Source organism: Heptranchias perlo, chromosome 26, assembly GCF_035084215.1.
Source record: "Heptranchias perlo isolate sHepPer1 chromosome 26, sHepPer1.hap1, whole genome shotgun sequence".
Taxonomy (NCBI): Eukaryota; Metazoa; Chordata; class Chondrichthyes; order Hexanchiformes; family Hexanchidae; genus Heptranchias; species Heptranchias perlo.
In genome coordinates this window covers 37,518,262-37,531,951 of record NC_090350.1, presented here as the reverse complement: position 1 = coordinate 37,531,951, position 13,690 = coordinate 37,518,262, and the positions used below count along the sequence as shown (strand labels likewise).

Genomic DNA, 13,690 nt, shown 5'->3' with positions numbered 1-13,690 from the left:
TAGCAGAAAGCTGTCTGCACAAAAAATCTGTTTAAATCACACAAGGCTACTAGCTTTTTTATAATGTAAAAATTGTACTGCATTAGTGCAAACTAATACATCTGTTTTGAGATTGCCAATCTGAGTGCACTCTGCATTTTGTCAAACAAAGGCATCCCCTTGAAGATGTTGAGCTTCACAGCAGCTGCCATGTAACTTAATCTGATGCAAAGCCTTCTTTCTAAATTTCAAAAATAAAAAGATCCTAGGCCCCTGTGTTTTTCATGTGGGTAGAAACCAGTAGAGTAGTTGGCTTCTTTTTAACATTAAAAAATGCCACTGTTGTTCTAACTGCAGAGAGTTGAGCTTTAGGTGTTCATTTATCTATACATGCACAGAGGTTCACTTTGTCCAAGTGCAGGGTAGGTACTGGAGTCAAAGCACTACCTCAGTGCGAAGGCAGCATTAAATTATGATACAGCAGCACAAGTTTTGCTGCACACTTTTTAATCTTCCATTTTCTGTACTATATAGGTCCATAAAGGTTTGTCTGTAAAATTGTCTCTCCCTTCCTCTCTGAGCGCAGCCACATGCCAAAGCCCCATCCTGCTCCGTGTCTTCTCTGCAACCTGAATACACCCTTCCATTCCAATCACAACAGTATGCTGAAGTCCTAGCCCACTCAAGCTCTCTACTTTGCTAATGACACAAGCCCTATTTCCTTCCCTTGGAGTGTAGCAGAATATCTGGAGTCAGAATACTTAAACAGGATAAATTTAAATAACAAAATAGAAGTGGATTTACAAGAAAAGCAGGGATAAAAAGCCAAATAATAATTGGGGGGGGGGGGGGAAGACTGAATTAAGAAGAAAACAAGCACAAGGGAGGGGAGAGGAGAGAGAGAGATGACTGAAGGAAGAACAAACTACAAGCCATTCAGAGAGTGATGAAGAGGGAGAATGGAAGATCAAGAAAGGGAAACATAAAGAATTAGACAGTGAAACTTTGACATGAAGAGAAAGGAGGCCATAGTTTTTATTTTTGCCTCTGAGCACTGCCACAAGAGAATATATCTGTGTTTTACACTGGATGATCAAACATAATCTCCAATCTTTAAATTCCTGTTTTCTTTCAACAACAAAAGAAATCACTTCTTTTATGTGTTTCATATTCCTTTACCGGTTTTCAAATCTGGCACTCGACATTTGTATTACACTATCTTCTGAGTATCAGTTCGCTATTGTGCAAGGTGACTTGTGCAAAATCATTTGTGTTTGTTTGCAATGTTGCCTTTGGTTTGTTCAACATGATGGGATAAGTTTTGATGGAAAATTAGATTTGTTCTTAAGTGGAATTTCCAGATACACTTTGTATTCACCTTCCAACCCTAATGACTTGGTCATCTCCTAGAATAGTATCACTTGGGGGTAGTCAATTTTTTATACTTGTAGTTTCACAAAATGATTGTACTGTAACTTTTGTGTCGTTGGTTAAGAACATTGCTGCACTTTTCTCAATAACTAGTTACAAATTTTACACCAAGGGGATTTTATGGGATACTTTCTATCGATATGTGAATGCAATGCTGTTTAGAACATCATGGTGGCTGGACATTACAAGTGTCCTGCATAGGTCTCTTCACCAAAATGAAGGCAGGTGTCCATTGTATAGCTGATAAGGAACCGCTTAGTATCATAGGAGCTACAGTACAGGAGGAGGCCATTCAGCCTATTGTCGGCTCTTTGAAGGAGCTATCCAATTAATCCCATTCCCCTGCTCTTTCCCCATAGCCCTGTAAATTTTTTCCCTTCAAGCTTCGACTTGGCATGATGGCTGCTGGAAGCCATTACCTGGAGACTGGTGTAAGACCACATGCTTTATATCCAGGGTTTTGTCCCTCGGATAGGATGGTAACAGTGCCCTAGCATTTTGCAAACCTCTTGTGTGGATGTAAAATATCTCGTGACACTGTTCAAAGGATAGTGTTATATGTCTCTGTGTCCTGGCCAACATCTATCCCTCAAAAATAGATTGTAGAATCATAGAAAGGTTACAGCACGGAAAGAGGCCATTCAGTCCGTGGAGTCTGGACACCTATTTCATTGCTGTTTGTGGGACCTTGCTTTGTACAAACTGGCTGCCACATTTTCTATATTACAGCAGTGATTACACTTCAAAATACTTCATTGGCTGTGAAGCGTTTTGGGACATCTTGAGGTCATGAAAGGGGCTATGTTTTTTTTAAAAAGTTATTTCTTTACTGTGATTGGGATGCAAAGAGGCAAATAATTCTGGTAAAGTTCTGCACCTCCAATTAATGAACCGCTGTTCTGTGGGTTATGGTGTATGTTGATGGTGTTGGCAGGAGGATGGTGTCAATGCACCCACATTTTATGGCGAGTTGTGCTGCTCGCTATGGCATGCCATTCCTGCGGAGTTCCTCATATCTACTATCTGCCTACCAAGGACTCAACTGCACACTAGTCAATTACTTAATAACCAACTTGTGGCAATCCTCCTGTGGGGTGGTGAAGAGAAACGAGAGGCGAAGAGAGGTAAATTGGTTCATACTACGTGCCTGGCGTTGGAAGATTGGAACTGAGTCAAGCCTCTGATAGATTTGGTAAAATGGCACCTGAACAATCTAAGTGCGATATGCTAGGGCACTGTTCATTTTCCAGCTTGGTCCACTTGGGCTGAGATTCTTCCCACTCAGCACCAAATAACCCTGCAAGCTAATATCTTAATTGGTGAGTGGTTCTTTCTGTCTGGACAATCAACAGGATTACCATTACTACATGCCGGTAGACTTTGCTATACTCCTGTAGTACGCTGCGGAGACTTGAAGACTCCTCTTCTCCCTGCCCCCAAAATCTAGCCAGTTGCCACATAGTATTCTCTGGACTTAGGTGAGTGGGCCGTGTCCCTATGAAGAATACAGTATGAGCTCCATTTTAAGGGGAAAAACTACATCTTTGTGGATTTCTCAGCTTGATTTGGAGACTCACTAGATTACAAGATAATTATGGATGAAGGCGGCCATTTGGCCCATTTAATTCATCCATCGAGAGAGATCCTAACATGCCTCTACCCCAATTGTAGCATCCAATTGTTTCTTACATTATTCCAGGGTTTTTGCCTCCACATGTTGATCATTCTTTGTGTGAAGAATTTCCTGATATCTGCCCTAAAAGTACTCTTTTCTATTTTGAAAGTGTGTTCCCTCGATCTACTTCCACAATTTAATTTAATATTCCAGGTTAACTTTCTGTTTGCCTTTAACAATGTTATACCTCCATAAGATCACCTCTTGGACACCTCCTTTCCAGTATGAAAAGCCTAAGTTCCTCCAGTATTTTCACATAACTAATACCTATGACACTAGGGATTAGCCTTGTGATTCTTCTCTGCACTGCCTCCGGTGCTTGAATGTCTTTTTTGTTTCTTGGCAACAAGAACTGGACATAATATTCAAGGTGCGGTCTGACTAGAACACTATAAAGTTTGATCATTACCTCTTCTGACTTATATTCTAATGTTTTGGCTATGTAATTCAACATCCTATTGGCTTTGTTGATTCATTTATTTGTCTTTTTCAGCTTCATCCTTAGATATTTCAACACCATTCATGGTGTATGTGTGTTATCTATTTTTCCTTCCTCTGTGTAGTACTTTGCATTAAATTTCATCTCCCCTTGTTCTGCCCACTTGCATATTTTACCCAACTGATTCTGCAATTTCTCAGCTCCTCGTCTGATTCTATCCCTTCTGGTTTGGTATCATGTGCAAATTTGAGTATCTTAATCCAGATCACATTTCTAAATTAGAAACAGTGGTAATACTTGTTTCCTACCCTTTAACCAGTTTCTTATCTGTTCCCAGGGTTTACCTGAATCCTCACAGCTTTGAATTAATTAATAGCCTTTTGTGTGGAACTATAACAAAAGCCTTTGGAAGTCAGGGTACACCACTTGGGTTATCACTTCCTCAAAGAAGTCAAGGAGGTTGGTTATGTTAAAAATTGGATAGCCAGGTGGTGAAGGAAAGAATACTAGAGCCTCGTCTTCATTTGCTTCCAAGCCTTTATTCACAGAGCTCCACATTACACATACCACACTCTAGATAAGCTCTCTGATATATGGATGCAAGAGAGCCCCAATTGATATGCACCACCTGAATACAATTAACACCAATTGATATGAATCACATGGATACAATTAACAGGTTAGACAGGATCTTCCCCCTTCTGAATCCATACTGAATGCTGTTTACTAGGTTGTTATTGTACAAATGGTCTTCACGTTTACTTCGAACAACCAATTCCATTATTTTCAGTGGAATAGAATTGAGATTAATGGATCTGTAGTTGCTTATGTCTGTTTTATCATCCTTTTCAAATATGGGCACCACATTAGTCTGTTTCCAATCTTCTGGTAACTCCCCAGTGTCCAATGACTCCCTCATAATGATCATCAGTGTTTCATAAATCTCTTCTCTAGCCTCTTTCAGCACTCTGGGATAAATACCATCAATTTCTAGGGATTTTGTTATTTTGAGCCTGATTAAGACTTCCATCTCATTTATAGCAGTTGTTGATTTTACTTGGGATATCTTTGAAGAGTGCACGTTGCTCTTGGCTTTCCTTGTGAATTCTTGGAGGAAGTATTTATTTACTATATTTTTTGCTTATTCTCAGGCCTCGATTTTTACAGGGGGAGGCTGTAAGGGTACACAGGAGCCCGGTAACGGGCAACAAACCCAACAGGGTCGGGGACATGGAGGCGCTGACTATCTTAATGACAGGGCCTCATTTGAATAAATCTTTCCAGAGTCCCATCAGATTGACTACCTGGCTGGCGGGTGGGAGTGGGAATCTGGCGACAGGAGACCACAGCCAGGGACCTGTGAGAACGGTCCCCGACAGTCGGTAAGGGGAGGGGTCTGGCCGTGATCGGGGAGGGGGATGTGATTGTTTCCCCCTTATTTCTGTATGGCATGTAGGATGTGACATTCAGTCAAAAGTATTGCTACTGCACCTAAAGTAGTATTGTTGCCTCTTTAGAAAATAAGGTCTCACAATGCCAACTGAGAGCAATATACATGAAGTATAAAGTAAGAAATTTTCAATGAGTAATAATTTCAGTTTTTTTCAATTTTCCAAACCCTCCAAGAAAACACACATGTGGAAGTTAGTACTCCTATTGACTTTTTTTCCATTTTATTTTATGATCTAGTACTTTCCACATTTTCTGACTCCATTTATATGTTACCTGATATTCGACTTCATCATCTATTGCATAGAAGTACTTGGCATCTATGTTGAACTTCCAGAATATGTACACGTCAAGCATTATGTTCAAAATGTGGTAAGTACCTATCTCTCTGCTCGGGGTCTTAGGTTTCCTGTTTGAAAAGGAATGCTTCTTGTTTTTTGTTTTATTTATTCTCAATTTTTCTTTGTAATTGTGTTCTTGGTTGAATAAAATAAGATTGTAGTTAATGGTGGTTCTCTCACCTCGGATACTGACCCCTCCTTGCCAACTACTGCCTCGTCGCCAACCTCGCTTTCCTCTCAAGTCCTTTCGCGTGTTGTTGCTTCCCAATTCCATGCCCATCTTTCCCTCAGCTCTGTTTGAACCTCTATAATCAGGTTTCCACCCCTGTTGCAGCACTGAAACAGCCCTAGTCAAAGTCACAAATGACATCCTCTGTGACTATGAGCATGGTGCCTCCTCATCCTTCTCAACCTCTCTGCAGCCTTTGACGTGGTTGACTCTGCCATTTCTCCTGCAATACCTCTCCTCTGTTGTCTGAGTGGGAATGCCCTCTCCTGGTTCCACTCTTAAATATCCAGTAGTAGCCACAGAATCTCCGGCAATGGCTGCTCTTCCCACTGCTACACCATTAACTCTCAAGTCCCCCAGGATCTATCCTTGGCCTCCTCATATTTCTCATCTGCATGCTGCCCATCGGCAATACCATCTGAAGACATGGCATCAGGTTCCACATGCACACTCAGATCTATTTCACCACCACCTCTCTTGACCCTCCACTGCCTCTGTGTTGTCAGCCTGCTTGCCCAATAACCAGTCCTGGATGAGCCACAATTTCTTCCAATTAAACACTGAAAGATTGAAGCCATTGTCTTTGGCCGTTTCTTCACCACCGATTCTGTCCCCCTCGCTGGCCACTGTCGCGAGCTGAACCAGACTGTTCGCAACCTCAACGTCCTATTTGACCTTGAGCTGAGATTCCAACCTCATATCCTCTCCATCACAAAGACTACCTACTTCCACCTCCGTAACATTGCCCGTCTCCATCCCTGCCTCAACCGATCTGATGAAAACCTCATCCATGCTTTTTATTACCTCCAGACTCGACATAAACTTGAGCTTACCCTAACCTGCACTAAGTCCTGCTCACCGATCACTCCTGTGCTTGCTGACCTACATCGGCTCCCAGTCCACCAACGTCTCGAATTTAAAACTCTCATTCTCTAGCCCTACAATCCTCCAAGAACTCTGTTTCTCTAACTCTGGCTTCTTGTGCATTCCCACTCCCTTTTCCCCACCATTGTTGGTGCCTTCAGCCATCTAGGTCCTAAGTTTTGGAATGACCTCCCTAAACCTCACCTCCCCTCCACCACTCCTCTCCCTTAAGACCCTCCCTGAAACCTACCTCTTTGACCAAGCTTTTAATCACCCCTCCTAATATCTCCTTTGACTTGTGTCAATTTTCATCTAGTATGCTCCTGTGAAGCCCTTTAGGATGTTTTCCTACATTAAAGGGGCTTTATAAATGCAAGTAGTTGTTGAGATTTGATTGAAGGTATGTAATCTCACTTTTTTCTTTTTTGATTTAAAAAAAAGAGAATTGTTAAAATTGAGTTAGTGTTCTACCAATGCAACACAATGCAGAGATTCTGATCTCAAGACATATGTTATCATTCTCTGATTATAGTTGTCAATTTTATCTCTCTCAAATATAAAAGCTTACTTATTTGCATACAACTGTGGGGTTTTGTTGCCCAGATGGAGTAGGAACTCCACAGTGACTGTTTTGATGACTTGGGAAGTGTTCCTTTTTTTTTGTTTGCTTACATAGGATCCTTGCAGACAAGGGATCTTCATCCCATCAGTCTGGACTTGATTTGAACTCTGCTTTGAGTTGCAATGCTAATGTTTTAACTACTGCACCACCCTGTTCCTTTCAACATATGTAGGAGGAAGAATGGTATAACAGTCTTGCACTCTCTATATGAAGAGTTCTATATGAAGAGCCAGTGATTTTGGAAAGTTCCTTTTTATTACTGTTTTTCAGTTAATGTTGCATGACTTGTATTTCTAAGTGACATTTTTTCTGTCAAGTTTTATTTCCCAGAAAAAGATACCTTGACTGGTCCAGGCTCCAGCAAAGCATTGATAATGTACACATCTATGTTTATAACCGTTCTGCTTTTGAAGGTAAGAAATACAGATGTTGTTGAATGCTAAATTTATGTTGTGTCTCGTTGGTTGGCTAGACCCAATATGATTTTAGGATGGTCACACAGGATTGTTGTAATAGTTCACAAAACCTAATACTTAATCAGAAGTATGTATCTGGACTCTACACTGAACCCACTGGATATTGCCAGTGTTAAGGTAATGTTTTGTAGATTCATAGAACTGACAGCACAGAAGGAGGCTATTTGGCTATGGTGTCTGTACTAGTGGTAGATCTTCCATCAGAGTATCTACTATAATCTATCTATCTTCCCTTTCCCTGTATTTTTTTATATTCTCCAGTTCCAAATATTTATCCAAACAAGCCTCTGAAAAATGTTCTCTGAATTTCCCCTTTTGTTCTAGTGATGATCCTAAGTATATGCCTTTTTGTTACTGATTTGCCAACTAGTGAAGACAATCTTATGCTACTTACCCACTCAAAACTTCATAAAAACATCCATCCCGGATTCCCTCGGGTGGGGGGGTGGGTGGGTGGCGTGAGCCTTTCTTCACAACTATAATCTCTCATTCCTGGTATCATTCTATGAATCTTTGCCATACCCTTTTTGTGAGTAACACCTTCTCCATAATTGATGCAATACTCTCAACTGCAGCCTAACCAATGTCTTGTAGAAATTCAAAATCACTTCCTTGCTTTTATATTCAGTATCTCCATGTGTAAAACCCAGTTTTATTTGCTTGTTTTATGTCCTTTTGCTCCTTTATTCTCACCTTTTACAATATTTTCTACACCCCTAGATCTCTGTTTCTTCACTGTTAAGAATCTTACTATTTAGGGTTTGCATTCTTCAAAATATACTACTTCACATTTTTCTGCATATGTGTTCAAGTTCATGCATATTTCTGGTGTAGTCAGACATCGTCAAACATACTGACACTCTGCTGGAACAAATCAGATAATAAATTATTCATGCTTTATTCTTGAAGGAAAGAAATATGCATATCCAGAAAATGATTATATGTATACACAAAATATAACCAACTCCAGCCTGTTCTATACCTGAGATATGGGCCTTGTTGAAGGAAGGAGACATCCTTACAGCTGTACATCCACTGGAACCACATCAGTTATCCACTGACCATTCTTGTCTGTGTAAACGGTTAATGCAGGGATGTGGCCTATAATGGTTTGCCCATGTCAGTTAGCTACATAAGTTCCTGCTAATGTTTCATAGGTCAAAATAGATGCAGAGTTGCTGCCAAAAGAGAGGTTTAGAAGGCATAGTAGGATATATTTGTGTCCTGAAATCCCTTGGGTTCACTAGTGTTGATCGCCACTGCTTGACTCATGACTGCTAGAATAGGTCACTTTTTAAATTCTAGTTGCGCCATCCTTCAACTAGATTAATTTAGGCAAGTGTCCCTCCTTTTTTTTCCTGGCCTTAGAACTTAGGGTAACTTTTTTTTAATCCTTGCTACAATAAAATATTTTTAACTTGCAAATGGCAAACTATTCTGTACCTGAAAACCACTGAAGATATGCTAGAGGGAGTAACCAATAAACATTCACATTGGGTGTGTGGATCCCCTAGATGTGGTCTGTTTTAGCCAATGCATAAGGAACTTGATTGATTCATCCCATGTTACAAACCTAGGGATGTGTTAGACAAGATTTTGGACATGGATATAATGCCAAAATAAGGTCAGTAGCACAAGATATCAGGGGGCACAAAATACACTGTCACTTCCAGTACCCAAATGTTTTAGGATCATGGCCACCTTGTCTTGAGCAGATTACTTAGCAACTTCAGGAAAATCCCATGTAGTAGTCATGATATGTTGCCCAAGCACCATGTCTATTTCAGTTTTTTTATCAGAGAAAGCTATATTCCTTTTGTGCTAAGGGATCTAACCCAGAATTCAAAAAGCTCTGGCAAAGCAAGCAGCAGGGGAAATGTGCAAAGTTGCTGAATCCTCATCACATTCACCCCAGTGCTCAATGTTTTGTTTGTTTTTCTGCACAGCCTTGGTATGATTTGTATGCATAAGCAAACAAAAGTTATGAACTGAGATTGATTCCACGGATGAGAGGGTTGTCCTGTGAGGAGAGATTGATAAAATGGGCCTATATACTCTGGAGTTTAGAAGAATGAGAGGTGATCGCATTGAAACATATAAAATTCTTAGAGGGCTTGACAGAGTAGATGCTGAGAGGCGGTTTCCTCTTGCTGGAAAGTCTAGAACTAGGGGCCATAGTCTCAAGTTAAGTGGTCAGCCATTTAGGACTGAGATGAGGAAAAATTTCTTCACCCAGAGAGTTGTGAATCTTTGGAATTCCCTACCCCAGAGGGCTGCGGATGCTCAGTCATTGAGTATATTCAAGATTGAGATCAATAAATTTTTGGACACTAAGGGAATCAAGGGATATGGCGATAGGGCAGGAAAGTGAAGTTGAGGTAGATCAGCCAAGATCTTATTGAATGGCGGAGCAGGCTTGAGGGGCCGAATGGCCTACTCATGCTCCTATTTCTTATGTTCTTCTGTAACTCTGAATTTTTTTTTAAACATGGAAAGCCGCCACTTTGATTACCTTGTTTTCATCCAGGAGAGTTGTTGAAACAAAAAATGTTGATGATAACTGTACTATTTTTTTTCCTTCCCTCTTGTTCTAATTTCTCCCCTCCTAAAGGTGACGCCATATATAAAATTAACTAACACTGACCACCGTTTTTAATGGGAAACTCACTGCAACTTGTGACGAACTTGAGTTCATCCTGTGGAATGGACTTGTTATTCTCAGAGGTGATGAAAGATCTAATTACCAATGCATTCTATAAAACAACATTTTCACCATGCCCATCACTAATTTCAGTCAAGTGTAATGGACATGTAAAAAATTTGTACTGTGTGTACTTGAATTGTAAATAGCACCTAGTGGTACAATTGGAGATTTGTGTTTAACATTATGGTAAAGAACTAGTGATGTAATTAGCAAACAAATTTCAATATAGATCTTTGAGGTGTTGCATTTTGGTCAGAAGAATAAGGAGGCCACATACGGCTTGGATAAGTCTAAATCGAGTAAAGGGCTCAAGGGGTACAGATACACAAGTCACTAAAAATAGCAATGCAAGTTAATAAGACCATTAAAAAAGCAAACAAAGCACTGGGGTTATTTCTAGAGGGATAGAATTGAAAAGCAGAGCAGTTATGTTAAACTTGTGTCGAACTTTGGTTGGACCACACTTGGAATTCTGTGCATAGTCTGGTCTCCATGTTTATAAAAAGAATATAGAGGCACTGAAGAAAGTGTAAAAAAAGAATTACAAGGATGACACCGGAACTGAGAGGATATACTTATCAGGAAAGGCTGAACAGGCTGGGGCTCTTTTCTCTAGAAAAGAGAAGGCTGATGAATGACCTAGTATGGGTCTTTAAAATTATGAAGGAGTTTGATAGTGTACCTCTGCAAGCAGGCAGAGTAAACTGTTGTACAATTTGAATGCACTAAATCTACCCAGTTGTAATTGGTTAATAAATTATAACCCAGTCACTGCAGACAAGACATTATTTTATCTTCTTTCACGAGCTGGTGCCTTAAATGAATGGATTAAAAGATGGCTACAAAACAGAAAACCGAGGATAGGAGTTAAGTGAAGTTCTTGGACTGGCAGAAAGTGGCAAGTGGTGTACTGCAGGGATCTGCGTTGGAACCACTGTTCTTTACCATATACATAAATGATTTGGACTCAGGAATTGGAGGTATGGTGTCAAAATTTGCAGTTGATACTAAATTGGGGAGTATAGCTAAAAATGTGGAGGACCACACCAAAATACAGGAATATATAAACAGGCTTGCGGGGTGGGCGGATAAATGGCAAATGAAATTCAGTATAGTGAAATGTGAGGTGGTTCATTTTGGTAGGAGGAATAAGGAGGTCACTTATTCCTCGAAAGATAAGAAACTAAATGAGGTAGAGAAGCAGAGAGATCTGAGAATACAAATACATAAATCACTAAAAGTTGCAACGACAGTTGATAAGGTCATAAAGAGTGCAAACAATGTACTGAGGTTTACATCTAGAGAAATAGATTACAAAAGCAGGGAAGTAATGTTAAATTTATATAGAATCTTGGTTAGGCCACACTTCGAGTACTGCGCGCAGTTCTGGTCTCCACACTACAAAAAGGATATTGAAGCACTTGAGAAAACGCAGAAAATATTTACAAGGACATTGCCAGCATTGAAGGGATGCAATAATCAGGAAAAATTGAGCAGGCTTCTCTAGAAAAGAGAAGATTAAGAGGAGAACTGATGGAGGTCTTCAAAATTATGAAGGGATTTGATAAGGTGAATGTGGAGAAATTGTTTCCACTTGTGGGTGAGACCAGAACATAAATATAAGCTACTAACAGATCAAATAAAGAATTTAGGAGGAATTTCTTTACTCAGAGTGGTGAATGTGGAACTCGCTGCTATATGGAGTGGTTGCAGCAGATAACATTGACACAGTTAAGGGCAGGCTTGATGCACACATGAGAGAAAGGAATAGAGGGATATGGGGACAAGGTGGGAAGAGATAATTAGAATGGGACGTGGCTCTTGTGGAGTATAATCACCGGCATAGACCAGTTGGGCTGTTTCTGTGCTGTAGATTCTATGTAAACTCTTTGATAACCTTAATTGGGCTGCTGATATTGTTCAGGGTGCCATTTCTGTCTCTCTCCTTTCTTTAGAGATAGTAACTTATCTGCTAGACATACTGATGTACAGCCATGCCCTGAAAACTTCAGAAATGGTAAACTTAGAACACTAAATCCGTTCCTTTTAAAGTGAAAGCTCGGGTGTCGGTGGATGGGTTCATGTTTATAACCTGCTTCATTTAAAAATAAAAGTTTGAGCTTCTCCAGTTACCAAGTTGTCTCTGGCAGAGGCAACAAAGGGTGAAATATATTGCCCCAAAATACCTGGTTTTCTTGTTTTAGGGAGCTAATATCACCCCAAACTACATATTGTCAATCTGTACTAGAATGCACTAAATCTACACAGTGATAATTGGGCTAGAAATTCCCTTCTTTAACTAGTGTCCAGATTTCTTTAGTAAATGAACCAGAAAGTTTTACAGAAAATGCTGGAGTCACCCAGGTCAGGCAGCATCCATTGAGAAAACACGAGTCAGTTGATGTTACAGGTATAAACCCTTCCTCAGAACTGAAAGATATTGCAAATAAACACCATTTAAGAATGAACAGAACAAGAGGAAGGGGGTTAAAAGACAAAATAAATACACGCACACACACATGTTTTACTCTTTGCTCATCAGCCTGGGCAAAACTCTGTAAACTAACTATCAATAACTTTAAGAAGTCTTAATATATTGCTGGCTACCAGCCTTGTGCATCTTTTATTTACTGCTGGACATTCTTCCCATTTTAAAAAAAAAATTATATTATTTTTCAAATTTCTTACAGGGTAGATGCAGGGAGGATGTTTCCCCTGGCTGGGGAGTCTAGAACCAGGGGTCACAGTCTCAGATTAAGGGGTAGGTCATTTAGATGAGGAGAAATTTCTTCACTGAGGGTGGTGACTCTTTAGCATTCTCTACCCCAGAGGGCTGTGGAGGCTCAGTCGTTGAGTACATTCAAAACAGAGATCGATAGATTTCTAGATATTAAAGACATCAAGGGATATGGGGATAATGCAGGAAAATGGTGTTGAGTTAGAAGATCAGCCATGATCTTGTTGAATGGCAGAGCAGGCTTGAGGGGCCGGATGGCCTATTCCTGCTCCTATTTCTTATGTTCTTATACCGGAAATCCTAACTTGATACCCATGAACTTGCATAAAAAACTTTTAAATTAAACTTTGTAATTTGACCCAAGTCATCATCCTATTTTTGTCTGTAGTGTTTCTTCATCAACGCTGCATGGAATTGCTACAAGTTTATTAAGGAATTGGAACAAGAGAACAGCCTAGTGGAAACTCTCCTCGATCTTCGTTCTCGGGTAAGGTTATCACGGCTTGATGCTCACTGAGCAGGAAATGGATGAGTACATCAAATATGCTGTCTTCATTTGGGTGTGATCAGTGGATTTACATCCTAAAACAGATTCTGAACTCCCTCTTGAAGTATGTGCTAAGTGCATTCCCATAATCATAACTCTGCCATTGGGAGCTGAGCATATGGTGATTGTGGCTATGAACCCATGTCCATGACAGCACACTGGTGCTTTATATCTGAACTCCTGCTGAATGGCTGATT

General features: G+C 40.1%; 1 protein-coding gene across 1 annotated transcript in view; it reads left to right on the top strand.

Moving 5' to 3' along the window:
- The window catches only part of LOC137342704 (lysosomal-associated transmembrane protein 4A-like), a 39,305-nt gene that overhangs the window by 15,657 nt on the left and 9,958 nt on the right, over nt 1–13,690 (top strand). The window contains exons 4-6 of the mRNA XM_068006828.1: nt 5,214–5,345; nt 7,347–7,442; nt 13,335–13,433. Coding sequence (XP_067862929.1) covers nt 5,214–5,345; nt 7,347–7,442; nt 13,335–13,433 — 327 coding nt within the window. The remainder of the gene's footprint in view (nt 1–5,213; nt 5,346–7,346; nt 7,443–13,334; nt 13,434–13,690) is intronic.